The 16,894-nt window shown below is 41.0% G+C and overlaps 3 protein-coding genes across 3 annotated transcripts in view; all 3 read left to right on the plus strand.

Annotated features, from left to right (window-relative positions):
• phldb2b (pleckstrin homology-like domain, family B, member 2b) overlaps positions 1 to 10,723 on the plus strand; it is a 49,840-nt gene extending 39,117 nt beyond the window's left edge. The window contains exon 26 of the transcript XR_006055414.1: positions 9,033 to 10,723. The gene's annotated coding sequence lies outside the window, so the exon portion shown is untranslated. The remainder of the gene's footprint in view (positions 1 to 9,032) is intronic.
• LOC121815850 (pleckstrin homology-like domain family B member 2) lies at positions 3,154 to 7,901 on the plus strand (the record flags this gene model as incomplete). Its single annotated transcript, XM_042228547.1, is given in 6 exon segments — positions 3,154 to 3,330; positions 5,404 to 5,494; positions 5,708 to 5,854; positions 7,255 to 7,474; positions 7,622 to 7,707; positions 7,792 to 7,901. Coding segments are annotated over 6 exon segments (683 nt in total), but the record flags the coding sequence as incomplete, so codon positions are not given.
• A 4,316-nt stretch (positions 10,724 to 15,039) lies between the features above and the next one.
• The window catches only part of LOC102311548 (pleckstrin homology-like domain family B member 1), a 2,759-nt gene continuing 904 nt past the window's right edge, over positions 15,040 to 16,894 (plus strand). The window contains exon 1 of the mRNA XM_014340113.2: positions 15,040 to 15,112. Within this exon, the coding sequence (XP_014195599.2) occupies positions 15,040 to 15,112 (73 nt within the window). The remainder of the gene's footprint in view (positions 15,113 to 16,894) is intronic.

The following is a 16,894-nucleotide window of genomic DNA, read 5'->3' on the forward strand; positions in this document are numbered from 1 at the left end:
GGAAACATTGGAAATCACTTTTTTGGCACAACACCAGCTCAGATATTTGAAGTTTACACAGCTACATTCTCGCCTTCATGAGACAGGTGAAATCCACACAGCCAGCCCAGAATCAGGGATGCACCTACCTTCCTCCACCAGCTTAAACTAAGCTCAGGACATCTGTTCCAGTTCATAGATACAAGGCCTTACTAAGTAAAGCACACTCCCCTAATCCACCTGACACAATATTAATAATAAATATTTTGATATAATGACACAACTACTTAAAAATGACATTTTTTTGTGGATACACCTGCCTACATATCTGCCTGAAGGGGGCGTGGCTCCACCTCAGCTCCTCACTGAGCCATATTACACACACACCGTCCAATGCGTATAAAATATTTGTGGCCTACAAACTATTACACACACACTGAGCTCACATGTTTGGCTTTCACATTAGCTCGTCCAGGTAGTCTTGGCACAGAAATATAAATGGAGGCAAGGCTCTCGCTGATTTGGATAGGTTACCCATGATTCATTGCGGAAATGAAATGAACCAGACAGATAGCAAGGCTTGTAAGAGTGCCTGGCGGAAAGTTCTCTGTGATACAGTATACGTGATTTATTCAACCTCCGTATTAAAACTCCTCTGCCCTCGCTTTTTGCACACACCCGTATGTAACTGTATGTGACAACAGCGCCCTATTTATAAGTCTGACGCTAACGAAGCACGTGGTTGGTCCGAAGACAGTGAGACGTGGCACTTCCGCCCGAAGACTCTCAAAGAGGTCAGCTATCGTTCGCTCCGTGGATCACCTTGTGGCGCGAAATGTGAATCGCGGTCTTGTTTACGCGTTTGAGGTTCTCCTTGTGGATTTCCATGATGTTCAGAAGGTGAAGCTCAACCACGTCAACGTGTTTGCGACTCACATCCGGGCCACCTTGTGCTTCACGGAGCGACTGATGGCTGTGCTCCCTGTTTGTCTCGCCACTGTCAGTATTGATCAGCCTTTTACTAGCGACAGGCTAAAATGATAATATACCGGCCAGTGAACAGTTACGTTTATGACATGACAGCTACAATCAAACATTTTATACGCTGGTAGTCTTATTTTATTGTAGTCAGCTGTCTATTTATCTTCATTGACCCACTGCATGTGACTGAAAGCTGATTTGAATTCCCAAATGGATCCAGGTTTAGGGGCATGGAGTTTGAGTGCCGCCATGTGGCAGCCATCGGTACTGTCACAGAGTCTGCTGGGATGCAGTACTGGCATGGTCAAATCTAAAACACGGCGGCTTATCTAGGTTGATTATTTATTAAACTGTCCGTGTATCTGCAGTTTGAGTTGCCTGTACCACCCCCGACAACTGAGGAAGCGACCCTCAGGACTTTCTATGCAGGCGCTGTGGAAAGCATCCTGGTATGGGAACAGCTGCGTTAAGGATCAAAAAGCTCTTCAGAGACTGATCCGTACGGCAGAACGCTGCTGCAGGACTGCTCTCCCCTCCCTACAGGACATCTACACCAGGAGATGTTGGTCTAGAGCAGCTCAGATACTGAAGGACCCCTCCCTTCCCGGTGTTGTCCAGCAACAAACTGTCCAACTTCTACAATCAGGCAGAAGGTTCCGCATCTTTCGGGCAAGAACAGACAGACTCAAGAGGAGCTTCAGCCATATTCCAAATAAATCAGGTAACATACAAAAATAAAAATAGCTTCAAATACAGTCATGACAATAAAAGAATATGACTTTAAGTACTTAACAACATTACTTCAGTTATAGTGCACCAACATCTCTTACACATTAGCACTAAGGGAACACTGAATGACCTGGTGGTTTTTGTCCATAAAACTACTCGTCTAAGATTACCACAAAGTAAAAGATCTCTCAGCAAAATTCTGTAACATTTTAGGCACAATATTGCCCCGATCAAATCAGTGAGCTGGGATTTTTTATTCTAAACATGAACTACTGTTACAGCAACAGACATGGACTACTGGTGTCCCACACAACAACTCAATGTCCACTATGTGAAGGAGCCAAACACATGTTTTCTCCTCTCATTAACTGAGATGAACTGCTGGCATATTTGTTTTACATCTATACTGTCCAGTCTCTCCTGGTGGACATGGCAAAACGTTATTCATGGTTACATACAATTTTAGACAGATGTGGGCCAAAGCCTGGCACATACTTGCCATACTTGAGACCTCAGATTTAGGGAGACATTCAAAAGGGCTGTTTGGGGGGATATATACAAAAAACTTGAATTTTACAATGTTTATTTATCGGATAAAATAAGTTAAATGTCACCGTTATTAGAAACAGAAACAGGCCGGGGGTGTCCAAATTCAGAGGCTGCGTCCACCTGAGGACCAGGTGTTGTGACAAAAAGTGATTGTCTGCCAAAAACTGATTGCTTGTATTTAAACTGCTATAAGTAACTTGTTGGTCTATAATATGTGAAACATGTGTCAAATATATCCCTCATAAGATAAGATAAGAGATAAGATAAGACTTTATTGATCCCACAACAGGGAAATTTTTGCATCACCTCAGCTCAGGTACAGATATCAGAAGGAAATACAAAAATACAAATAAGTACAATCAGTGAAAAAAAGTAAGATAATACACTATATACAATGGTAGCATACACAGTATGTGATTATGGATATGGTTGAAAATATGGAAGACATAAACTATATAGCTTGACATAACTATTGTACCACTACTATTCCTATTTATAGACATGTACACACTAAATATACATATGTATACATATACATACATATATACCTGCACATGTCCATACATATGGAAGGTCCATTATGCATGAAGTGGTGACCGTGGATGTGTCTCGGGTTTATTTTCAGCGAGATAAGGCGTATATAGGAGGCTAAGCATGGAAATTAGCATGCTGATGGAGTGATCTTGGTATGAGGTGATATAATTAGTGTTTTTCGCCACTGGAATGTTCCACTGTCTGGGGAGCTGTGGATGCGAAGTTTTGTGCAAGAAAGCGCCTGGAGTTCTATTTTGGTAATTTTGCAGGGCTGATGAGTCCTCCCGTATAATCGTGGAGACGAATAGAAGTTGTTAGAAGAATACACAATTACTTTCTTTTTTCCTTCGTCGAAGTCAGATACATGACCCACGAATGTGGATCAGTTTTATGACAGAGCTGGAGTTTTTTTTGGTAATTTGCAGCGATGAGTCCTGTTTCGGGAGATAGAAGTGTTAGAACAATTTTTTTCCCAAGTAGTCCAGAACTCGAATAAATACATTTGGAACTGCACGGGTGTGTATTGACAATGAGTGCAGTTACCTCTCGTCGATTGAGGTAAGAAAAATGCCATCGGTGGTACTGTTTAATTCATATTTGACTTTGGTGATATGTTGATATTCATTCATAATTAAGTACTTTTTCATTTAATAGTAACAAGCGCTCTAATTTCTTTCAAAATGATTCGACTTGTTACTGTTTTTGGATTCTTTGCTTGTGTTTTGTTGAGAAAAAGCATCTGGAAACTGATGAAAAAGACAATGAAAAAATAGCAGAGTGGGGGGAAAAAAAGAGGTTTTTTCCCTTTTGCAAATGTTCTAGTTTTTTTGTTAGTTTTTTTTCATGCCCTCCCTCCCGTTCCTTTTTTGTCCTCTCTGCACTCGGGCTGCTCCAAATTTCTCCACCCTGTCTCGCTTCCTGATTTGTTTATAGTTCAGTCTGATGTGCACCATTCTTCTTAGCACTGTTGTGACATCAACACCGGGTATTCATTTCCTCCTGGATCCAGATAAGAAGGTGTGTGTGTGTGTGTGTGTGTGGTGTGTGTGTGTGTGTGTGGTTGTGTGTGGGTGTGTGGGTGGGTGTGTGTGCATGTGTGTTGTGTGCATTGCTTATGTTGCTTAAATCTGGTTACACGGTCATATTTTGGGAATTGGCCTTCCCCTGAGTATAAAAAGGCAAATTCCAATAACAGAAATATTTAAAATGCAGTGCTCAGACTTGGTTTAAGGTTAGGGTAAAGCAGGTTATGTTCAGGGCTTGGGTAAGGTTTCATAAAATGAATGTAAGTCAGCACGGCGGTGGTACCAGAAGTGCATTTGTGAGAGTAAATAGACTTGGCAAGAAAATTAGTGTGAGAAAAAGAATTACTGCTTGACGTAACAGAGAAATACATAAATAGATCCTTTCGCTGTGATGTCAGGAGTGAGTGTCATGTGTAGACCATATGCAGTTTGGGAGACTCTAAATCAGACAAGGCCTCAAAGACCTAAAGAGATAATATAGATGGTTTGCCTTGGCAACGCGGCCTCTTTTCTTAATGGATTTCCTCTTTGATTTAGCGCGCGACAGACACACACAGACACACACAGACACACACACACAGACACACACACACACACACACACACACACACACACACACACACACACACACACACACACACAAGCAGTGAATAATCAGTATTCTCAGGACAGTTTAGCGTTTACTTTGGAATGTTAAACAGAGTTCTTCTTTTTGGCTGTAGATCTACATGTGTTGTATGCATGTATGTACACACACTGCAACCATTCATCGACCAACTCGACCAACTCCATTATGAAAAAATCCTCGATGCAAGTTTTTCACTTTGATGTTTTTTTTAATCCGCAACTCTTTAGGGCTCAGTTGTCACCATGACTATGTGAGCGTTTCACCCACACTAGAGACTACAAATACAGCTGCAATAGAAGATGTAGATGAACTGTTTAAATTAGGCAGCTTACTAAAGCCGTCCCACTTTTTATCACAATGTTAACTGCAGGGGTGAGTCTAAAGGGGGGCATGGGGTGTTCTAGGCCATATTTATTTGAAGACTTTAGTACCATGACTTTGCAGATTTATAGTAATTAAAGTGTTTTATTTATTAAATGGTATTGTATATAATATTTAAAAATATAAAAAATAAAACTGCTAAGTTGCACACTGAATCATTACTAGCATTAATTGTTATTATTAATTATTAACAGTTATACCAATAAGAATGTCACTTTTATGCTGACATGCTAGCTTCTCTTCACTGACTGAATATTTACTATTGCTCAGTGATAAGACATAAGTATTTCTAATCCGATTACTTGATTAACTCGAGTACTAAAACAATATCGATAGTTGGAGCCCTATATTGGATTATAGTAATGCCGACATTCATCAAACAATTTCAAAGAAAAGTCAAGTTCATTGATTTTCTCATGTCGCGTGTTGGTGTACCCACTGTTTTTTTTTATTAACTCGCGAGCTGCTCCCTTGCATTTTTGGAAAATCCCAAAGTGGGTTTTTTGTTTGTTTTTCTATAAGTGTCAAGTGTTTGATGTAAAGCAAAAGATACATTATTTTCTATAATTGTTGCTGTATGTGCTTTTTGCGCTGTAGTGCCAGTACGTCAAATGTAGCCAAGCTGGAGGAGATGGAGCGCCTGCTGAGAGAGGCGCAGGCCGAGAAGAACCGCCTCCTCGAACACAAGGTCACTATTTGATTTATTCATATTTTCACATTTTATTTAATGTTAGAGAGATATGTAGCGTTAAAGCCAACATGCAGATCAGTCGAGTATCTTTTAATAATTCCAAACCTTAAAGATAGAGGTGCTACTTCATTTGCCCAAACTGCAAAATTGTTGTGTTTTTTATGTGTGTGTCATTAAATAACCTGTGACTGCATCTGAATCGTTCTTAAGGAGCGGGAAATGGAATTTCGAAAGCAGGCCTTGGAAGAGGAGAGGAGGAGACGCGAGGATCTGGAGAAAAGGTTACAAGAGGAGACCAACAGACGCCAGAAACTGATCGACCGCGAGGTGAAGCTTCGAGAAAAGCAGAGGGTGCAGGTAAGAGCTCTGGGAAGAGCTGTGGATAATAGAGGTTCTTTATCCAAAACATACGTATGAACTTCAAGGGAACTAACCTTTTACCTTCTTTTGACAGTGCACTCTGTCTTGTTTCTGTAGCTTACTTTTATACATTTCAGACTAGGGCTGGGCGATATGACCCAAAATTCATATTTCGATATTTTTAGCTGGATGGCGATATACGATATATATCTCGATAATATTTTTTTTAAAGCCATAAGGTAAGAACAAAAAGAGAGTTCTTAGTCAAAGCTGTGTCCCAGATGTCACACAGGCACTTTTATTAACATACAGCATAGATGTACATGAAGAAATTACTCAAAAATAAATTATCAGCATTTATTAAATAATCATGCTCCATAAATAAAAGAAAACAATGTTGTTTTTGTGCATAACAAAAAGCTCATAATTGTGCAGTCAAAATGTAAACTAACAGACGCTGAGCATAATAACAAAGACAGATTTCACAGCTGCTCTGTTCCCAACTTCTACTGCGTGACTGACAGCCTTGAGTTTGAAATCCTCTTTGTAACCATGTCTCTTGAACAGGTGCCATTTATGGCCCTTATACACACACAATACGGTAATATTACGTTGAAGCACAGTACGTATCACTCCGCGAGGCTCCAGACTACGGTAGCCGTAATGCTCCGACAATCCATCAAGCGGTGCAACTTCGTAGCTTACCAAAGTCGTACTAAAACATTTTTTGACAGATTGCTGAGCGCCGTGTACCACGGTCAGATTTTAGGCCATGCAGCTCCTGTGGGCTGCATGTCGTTAGCGCGGTTAGCTCGCTAACACATTGACGCCGACCAGCCCCACGCACGGGGCGATCCGCGGTAACTCGTTAACGGAGATTTGCCGTGTTCATCTTGTCATTGCCTGCAGGTGAAGCTATGGGGGAGGGGGAGTTGTGTTCAGTGAAGGAGAGGCGAGGCCGAGTAACGTTGCGTAGAGACAAAAGTGGACGAAAGAGAGGCAAACTTGCGGCTCCACAAGTATAATTATAACGTAACATAGACTATATCGATATAAACGATATTGTCACATCTTATATCTCGTATGAAAATATATCGATATTTTTAAAAAACTCGATATATCGCCCAGCCCTTTAGACATACCAGTATTTTTTTTTTTAATCATGATCCTTGTGTTGACAGTTCTCATAGTAAGCTTCATTTATCATCTTTAGTTCTTTTTCCCAGACCATCAAATGTTGGCAGCAGAACAAAGAGTGCCATACTCTGATGTTTCCTAATGTATGACTTTCTGTAAATCTTTGTGTTTTATAGGAATTTGGTAAAAACAAAAGAATTCATAAGAAATTATAAATACATCTTTGTCATTACATTCTCAAATGATTCCTCTCCCTCAAGTCCCGGCCTCTTACTCGGTATCTGCCTGTGAGGAAGGACGATTTTGACTTGCGGGCTCACATTGAGTCGGCGGGCCACAGCCTAGACACGTGCTTCCACCTGTCCATCTCTGAAAAGACCTGCCGAGGCTACTTGGTCAAGATGGGAGGCAAAATCAAAACGTGGAAGAAACGCTGGTTCGTCTTTGACCGCAACAGACGCACACTATCCTACTACGCAGGTAAGGACAGCACACACTTGCAACCACACTCAGCACAGTCTGATTAAAAACAATTTAAAAAACTCTCTGTGTAGATAGAATCACACACATAAATGTTAAAGTTGTGTATTTCTTATAATTTGGCATGTACTCGTATGTTCTCTCCAGACAAGCACGAAGTCAAGTTGAAAGGAGTCATTTACTTCCAAGCTATTGAAGAAGTATACTACGATCACTTGAAGAATGCACACAAGGTATGCATTCTCCAACGCTGATACAAAAAGTGCATCATAACTCTTTCTTATTCATTCACAATTCATTCTCTCTCCCTCCTTCAGAGCCCAAACCCCTCCCTGACCTTCAGCGTGAAGACTCACGATAGGGTCTACTACATGGTTGCTCCCTCTCCCGAGGCCATGAGGATCTGGATGGATGTGATCGTCACAGGCGCTGAGGGATACACTCAGTTCATGGTGTAGTGAAGCAGATGTACGGGCCTCATGTTTTTTTAATGCTGCAGTCCTTTGTGGGGTTTTGAAGACAAAAGTATCAGCTCCTTATTTTCCTCCTGGATGAAGCTTATGTGCATTTGTGTTACACAGATAACACTTCATGTTGTGTTACAGAGCTCTCATGTGAAATTGCGGGCAGATATTGGACAGTTTAACTGTCTTCAGAGAAGAATAAAGTTTTTTTGTTCTGATTTTTTTATGTAAGTTAGAAACATTAGTTAAACCAGAGCTGACTTTGGTCTCTATATTATGCCCTACAGTGTTCAACATCTTATACAAACTGTATACATATTTCCAATATTTCCAAAGAAATGGGGGGAAAGGCATTTAAAAGCATTTGTACATTATGAAATGCCTCATAATCTAGTAAAGGTATATTTTTTATTAAATGAATTAATTTCATGTATGATTAATGGGGCATTCTCAGGTCTTAAATCTGTGCGTGGATGTGCATGCATGCATCATATGATCATGTGTGAGTATATACACATGTGATGAATTGTCTGCTCTGTGTGCGCGCGCAGGCAGCTATTTACTATGGGCTTTTCGTGTAGCTCCAAGGTGCTATACTTGCACGGTAAATGACACTAATGTTCCAAACCACACTCGCACAAACCAAACTAATCAGCCCTTCTCTGAATGGATGAAGATGCCGGGTTTACAACAGTGTCAGCATAGGTAACGTGTTAATAAAACGCCAACGTATTTGTACATTTTGCCTGCTAATTTCTTAAATGTTATGACATGTATGGTCCATTATCAACTAAAGATGTGTGTTTGTGCCTTTTAATCACATTTTAAATATTTTTTTAGCACTACATGCATCTACATACAAAACGCCAAAGTGGTGAGAAAGTACGCTAGTGTGGAATTGCGGTCCTGGATGCTGTTTTTAAAGGGAAGAACTAATCAGCAGGATGAAAAATTTTTGGCTTGGTCCGTTGGCTGGGGATTGGTTCAAGCGAACGATCCTATAGCCTGCACGTAGAGCGCCAGAGCGCGCTACTTCCACGTTTTTTTTGTTTATGTAGGTAAGCAGACGAACATGTCAACTTATTTGTCCTAAGGTGGCTGATTACTGTGCTGCTGCTTTAGTCCACTACATTTCATTACATTGCATTTATTACCACTAATTTAATGTGTTTTATTTTTTTAATGACTATTCCACTATGATCACTAATGCTGCTTTATGCATTATACTCCACACTGCATTGGCATATTTCTGTCCGCTGATAACTGCATTTATAATCTTGCCTCCTGTGTTTTTGTGTGCTGACCAAGCTTTATACATATGTGATACAATGTATATTTGGTTTCTTTGCTTTGAAATATCTTTTAAGTGGAATATTGTCTGTTTCGACATGACGTGCCGAGCATATTTTTACCAAACTAATGGAGTTGTCACAGAGGAAGCTTTCATGTGTTTTAATTCATCCAGTATTTTTATATAATTAATTTTTATGTTGATTTTACTGTATTTATGCCAGTACCATTGCATGTATCTTAATTTTGTATTTTCATATGAATAATAAAAAAGAATATATAATAAATATAATCGTTTGTGTTGTTTATGTCTTGAGGAATACTTTTCTATGAGAACAGTGGAGCTTGAGCATTTTACAGGTTTCCACCAGCAGTATTTCAAACTGTGCTGTAGTGCAACCTGCCACAGATCACTGGGATAAAGAATCACAGACAGTAAAGACAAGAAGTCTTTAATTTTAAAGTTCAGCTGAAATGTATTATTACCTGTGTGAAACTCCTGGAATAAACATCATATGTGTCTGCACTCTCATTTGTCCTATGTTACAGTTACAGTACAGACAGGTGAAATCCACACAGCCAGCTCAGAATCAGGGATGCACCTACCTTACTCCACCAGCCTAAACTAAGCTCAGGACATCTGTTCCAGTTCATAGATACAAGGCCTTACTAAGTAAAGCACACTCCCCTAATCCGCCTGACACAATATTAATAATAAATATTTTGATATAATGACACAAAAAAAATAGTAAAGTATCATGCAGCAGAAAGACGTGTCTGATATTTGTAAGAAACTACTTAAAAATGGATTTTTTTGTGTGGATACACCTGCCTACATATCTGGCTGAAGGGGGCGTGGCTCCACCTCAGCTCCTCACTGAGCCATATTACAATGTGTATAAAATATCTGTGGCCTGCAAACTATTACACACACACTGTGCTCACATGTTTTTGCTTTCACATTAGCTCGTCCAGGTACTCTCGGCACAGGAATATAAGTGGAGGAAAGGGTCTAGTCGATTTGGCTCGGTTACCCATGATTCAATGCGGAAATGAAATGAACCAGACAGATAGCAAGGTTTGTATAAGTGCTTTGCGGAAAGTTCTCTGTGATTTTAGTATACGTGATTTATTCAACTTCCGTATTAAAATGCAACTCCTCTGCCCTCACTTTTTTTCACACACCCGTATGTAACTGTATGTGACAGCAGCGCCCTATTTATAAGTCTGACTCTCATTACGAACGTGGTTGGTCCGAAGACAGTGGGATGTGGCACTTCCGTCCGAAGCCCCCCAAAGAGCACAGTCATCATTCGCTCCGTGCATCACCATGTGGCGCCAAATGTGAATCGCGATCTTGTTTACGCGTTTGAGGTTCTCCTTGTGGATTTCCATGATGTTCACAAGGTGAAGCTCGACCACGTCAACGTGTTTGCGACTCACATGTGGGTCACCTTGTGCTTCACGGAGCGGCTGATGCCTGTGCTCCTTGTTGGTCTCTTCACTGTCAGTATTGATCAGCCTTTTAGTACATGCTAAAATGATAATATTACTGGCCAGTGAACAGTTACGTTTATGTACATGACAGCTACAATGAAAAAAAATTGTCTCACAAATTAACATATTTCTACTAAGGTAACTTTATTTTATTGTAGTCAGCTGTCAGTTTACCTTCACCGCCCAACTGCATGTGACTGAAAGCTGATTTGAATTCCCAAATGGATCCAGGTTTAGGGGCATGGAGTTTGAGTGCCGCCATGTGGCAGCCATCGGTACTGTCACAGAGTCTGCCGAGATCAGTACTGGCATGGTCAAATCTAAAACACGGCGGCTAATCTAGGTTGATTATTTATTAAACTGTCCGTGTATCTGCAGTTTGAGTTGCCTGTACCACCCCCGACAACTGAGGACTTTCTATGCAGGCGCTGTGGAAAGCATCCTGGTATGGGAACAGCTGCGTTAAGGATCAAAAAGCTCTTCAGAGACTGATCCGTACGGCAGAACGCTGCTGCAGGACTGCTCTCCCCTCCCTACAGGACATCTACACCAGGAGATGTTGGTCTAGAGCAGCTCAGATACTGAAGGACCCCTCCCTTCCCGGTGTTGTCCGGCAACAAACTGTCCAACTTCTACAATCAGGCAGAAGGTTCCGCATCATTCGGGCAAGAACAGACAGACTCAAGAGGAGCTTCAGCCATATTCCAAATAAATCAGGTAACATACAAAAATAAAAATAGCTTCAAATACAGTCATGACAATAAAAGAATATGACTTTAAGGACTTAACAACATTACTTCAGTTATAGTGCACCAACATCTCTTACACATTAGCACTAAGGGAACACTGAATGACCTGGTGGTTTTTGTCCATAAAACTACTCGTCTAAGATTACCACAAAGTAAAAGATCTCTCAGCAAAATTATGAACATTTTAGGCACTATTGCCCCGATCAAATCAGTGAGCTGGGATTTTTTATTCTAAACATGAACTACTGTTACAGCAACAGACATGGACTACTGGTGTCCCACACAACAACTCAATGTCCACTATGTGAAGGAGCCAAACACATGCCTTCTCCTCTCATTAACTGAGATGAACTGCTGGCATATTTGTTTTACATCTATACTGTCCAGTCTCTCCTGGTGGACATGGCAACAACGTTATTCATGGTTACATACAATTTTAGACTAGATGTGGGCCAAAGCCTGGCACATACTTGCCATACTTGAGACCTCAGATTTAGGGAGACATTCAAAAGGGCTGTTTGGGGGGATATATACAAAAAACTTGAATTTTACAATGTTTATTTATCGGATAAAATAAGTTAAATGTCACCGTTATTAGAAACAGAAACAGGCCGGGGGTGTCCAAATTCAGAGGCTGCGTCCACCTGAGGACCAGGTGTTGTGACAAAAAGTGATTGTCTGCCAAAAACTGATTGCTTGTATTTAAACTGCTATAAGTAACTTGTTGGTCTATAATATGTGAAACATGTGTCAAATATATCCCTCATAAGATAAGATAAGAGATAAGATAAGACTTTATTGATCCCACAACGGGAAATTTTTGCGTCACCTCAGCTCAGGTACAGATATCAGAAGGAAATACAAAAATACAAATAAGTACAATCATGAAAAAAAGTAAGATAATACACTATATACAATGGTAGCATACACAGTATGTGATTATGGATATGGTTGGAAATATGGAAGACATAAACTATATAGCTTGAATACTATTGTACCACTACTATTCCTATTTATAGACACATGTACACACTAAATATACATATGTATACATATACATAATATATACCTGCACATGTCCATACACATGGAAGGTCCATTATGCATGAAGTGGTGACCGTGGATGTTCACAGTGTCCAGTGACTTATGACATCGTGATTGAGGAGTTATAGAGTCTAACTGCTGTTGGGATGAATGATCTGCGAAAGCGCTCCTTCCTGCAGCGAGGGTGTTTCAGTCTCTGACTAAAGGAGCTGCTCAGCCCACTCACATACTCATGCAGTGGGTGATGTGGGTTGTTCATGATGGATGTCAGCTTTACTAACATCCTCCTCTCGCCAACCACCTCCACAGACTCCAGGGGACATCCCAGCACGGAGCTAGACCTCCGCACCAGTTTGTCAATCCTGTCCTGTCCCTGTCCGTGCATCCACTCCCCAGCAGGCCACTGCATAGAAAAGGGCAGATGCTACCACAGTGTCATAGAATGTCCTTAACAGAGTCCTGCAGACTCCGAAGGACCTCAGTCTCCTCAGCAGGTGGAGTCGACTCTGGCCCTTCTTATACAGGACGTCTGTATTTGTAGTCCAGTCCAGTTTATTGTTGAGGTGAACACCCAGGTACTTATAAGAGTCCACTATCTCAATGTCTTTCCCTTGGATGTTCACCGGTGTTGTAGGGGGTGACTTCCTCCTGAAGTCTATGATCATCTCCTTTGTCTTGCCGGCGTTGATTTGGAGTACGTTGGTCTCACACCAGCCAACAAAGTCACTGATGACCCCCCTGTATTCCTGATCATTCCCGTCTGATACGCATCCAATGATGGCTGTATCATCTGAGAACTTCTGTAGATGGCAATCGTCCGAATTATAACAGAAGTCTGAAGTGTAAAGGCTGAACAGGAAAGGTGAGAGAACCGTGCCCTGTGGTGCCCCCGTGCTGCAGATTACCACCTCGGACCCTCATGGAGCCTCACATACTGTGGTCTGTTGGTAAGGTAGTCGAATGATATCAAGTCACCTTGAGCAACAAACAACATTCCTGTAACAAGGTAGAAGCCGCAATCAGTTTTTGGCAGTGACTCTTATGTATCCTTTATTTATGCAGTTAAAATATTGTTTACTTTAAAAATGTCTTTTAAGAGTAATCTGGCCAAGAGGACAGCTGAAATTGCAACAAAATCAAAAATAGTTCTGTAAATATATTTTAAGTGGACAAAAGGGAGCTGATTGATTATAATGTAAGTACAATAACACAGTTACAAAGATACTTGAGAAACAGGTAATTTTTAATTTATATATAACCCCTTTGTAATATCTGTTCACCAAAGTCTATTTAGAATCATACTAACGATATTACACATAAAAAAGCTCAGGAAACATTGGAAATCATTTTTTGGCACAACACCAGCTCAGATATTTGAAGTTTACTACAGCTACATTCTACAGTTACAGTACAGACAGGTGAAATCCACACAGCCAGCTCCAGAATCAGGGATGCACCTACCTTACTCCACCAGCTAAACTAAGCTAGAGAACATCTGTTCCAGTTCATAGATACAAGGCCTTACTAAGTAAAGCACACTCCCCTAATCCCCTGACACAATATTAATAATAAATATTTTGATATAATGACACAACTACTTAAAAATGACATTTTTTTGTGGATACACCTGCCTACATATCTGCCTGAAGGGGGCGTGGCTCCACCTCAGCTCCTCACTGAGCCATATTACACACACACCGTCCAATGCGTATAAAATATTTGTGGCCTACAAACTATTACACACACACTGAGCTCACATGTTTGGTTTCACATTAGCTCGTCCAGGTAGTCTTGGCACAGAAATATAAATGGAGGCAAGGCTGTAGCTGATTTGGATAGGTTACCCATGATTCATGCGGAACATGAAATGAACCAGACAGATAGCAAGGCTTGTAAGAGTGCCTGGCGGAAAGTTCTCTGTGATACAGTATACGTGATTTATTCAACCTCCGTATTAAAACTCCTCTGCCCTCGCTTTTTGCACACACCCGTATGTAACTGTATGTGACAACAGCGCCCTATTTATAAGTCTGACGCTAACGAAGCACGTGGTTGGTCCGAAGACAGTGAGACGTGGCACTTCCGCCCGAAGACTCTCAAAGAGGTCAGCTATCGTTCGCTCCGTGGATCACCTTGTGGCGCGAAATGTGAATCGCGGTCTTGTTTACGCGTTTGAGGTTCTCCTTGTGGATTTCCATGATGTTCAGAAGGTGAAGCTCAACCACGTCAACGTGTTTGCGACTCACATCCGGGCCACCTTGTGCTTCACGGAGCGACTGATGGCTGTGCTCCCTGTTTGTCTCGCCACTGTCAGTATTGATCAGCCTTTTACTAGCGACAGGCTAAAATGATAATATACCGGCCAGTGAACAGTTACGTTTATGACATGACAGCTACAATCAAACATTTTATACGCTGGTAGTCTTATTTTATTGTAGTCAGCTGTCTATTTATCTTCATTGACCCACTGCATGTGACTGAAAGCTGATTTGAATTCCCAAATGGATCCAGGTTTAGGGGCATGGAGTTTGAGTGCCGCCATGTGGCAGCCATCGGTACTGTCACAGAGTCTGCTGGGATGCAGTACTGGCATGGTCAAATCTAAAACACGGCGGCTTATCTAGGTTGATTATTTATTAAACTGTCCGTGTATCTGCAGTTTGAGTTGCCTGTACCACCCCCGACAACTGAGGAAGGACCCTACTTTCTATGCAGGCGCTGTGGAAAGCATCCTGGTATGGGAACAGCTGCGTTAAGGATCAAAAAGCTCTTCAGAGACTGATCCGTACGGCAGAACGCTGCTGCAGGACTGCTCTCCCCTCCCTACAGGACATCTACACCAGGAGATGTTGGTCTAGAGCAGCTCAGATACTGAAGGACCCCTCCCTTCCCGGTGTTGTCCGGCAACAAACTGTCCAACTTCTACAATCAGGCAGAAGGTTCCGCATCATTCGGGCAAGAACAGACAGACTCAAGAGGAGCTTCTATCACAGGCCACCCTGGTCCTAAACCAGATCATGCCCCGCCACCTCCCGCATCCATAAATGGCTGAGACAGGATTTATTCTTAACACATCCAGCCTGATTCTTCTCGGCTTCACTACAGCACTGGACACTTTAACACCCACTCGCACACTCGACATGTACATTTTTAGATTTTCAAGTTAAAACTTTCCAGATTTTTATTTTAAATTTAACATTCACTTAATGTACATAATTCACTTACTTTCTGCATATAATGCTACTTACTGCATATTACTCCATATAACGTGGTCTTTTGTATAATTCGCTTAATGTAGTGTCCTCTCTTTTTGCAGAGTCAAAGAGCGTTTGATTTCATTGCGTGTTGTACTCGTATAACTATGCATATGACAAATAAAGGATCTTGAATCTCTTGACTCTCGATATACTCATCAAGATTGCTTTTCTATCTTAGTAAAATCAAATGAAAAAAACCCGTGAGTTATATAGTCCACGGGATCCAAATTTTAAACATGGGGGGATATAACTGATAGAAAACCGAGACGACACATATTTGGTGGACAGTTTACACTGGCTCTGACCTGCCGGTGTAAGTTACGCATGTGATCGTCACAGCCTATCAAGAGCGTCTATTCTGCATAGATTACCCGTGGTTCATTGCGAGTGGGAAATGGCTCTCGGAAACTCTAAAGTTTGTGTAACTGTTTGACCCAATGGTCTCATCGATATCACGCTACGCAAATGACTTAACGATAGGTTTAAAAGTCAAAGAAGAATCACGTTTAAAAACCATCATGTAACCAGGTTTGTGCAACGTGAACTATTTATACTGTTTACAGCCGGTACTTGCATGGCTGGTCCGAAGGTGGTACACGCTAACAAACAAATCCTTTCACACAAAGCTCTTCAGTTCAGTTAATACCGCCAGATATTGACCAGCTTTTTTTTCTCAGGTCACACGATTAACAATTTCGTGCATTGAACGTTTTATACCGCGTTTCTAACGATAGAATGTATGAGCCCAGATGGTCAGACAAAGAGTGTAATAACTTCACCAGTGTTTTGTCAAACAAATGTTGCTAAAAGATAAAAACAAGAATTCATTCACAATCTTTCTCTACGTTTTATTTAATAATGAGTTTGATTTATTTCCGTGTCAAAGACAGGACAGTGCACAGTCCAGGTTTCCCATGAGTCATTGCGGGTGTAAATTACTTCAAGTAAACTGTAAACTGTTTCATACATTATTATTTTCCATGTATTATATGAGAAGTGTTTCAGTCTAGCATTAACAGCCAAAACAGCATTGCGAAAAATTAACTACTTTTTACTTAATTTAGTCTGGAAATGTTTAAACGAGTTTTTAAAAATGTTCAGGCTAAGTAAACAAACTTA

The sequence above is a fragment of the Haplochromis burtoni genome, unplaced genomic scaffold, assembly GCF_018398535.1.
Source record: "Haplochromis burtoni strain Fernald_Lab_line unplaced genomic scaffold, NCSU_Asbu1 Contig_331, whole genome shotgun sequence".
In the NCBI taxonomy this organism is placed as follows: domain Eukaryota; kingdom Metazoa; phylum Chordata; class Actinopteri; order Cichliformes; family Cichlidae; genus Haplochromis; species Haplochromis burtoni.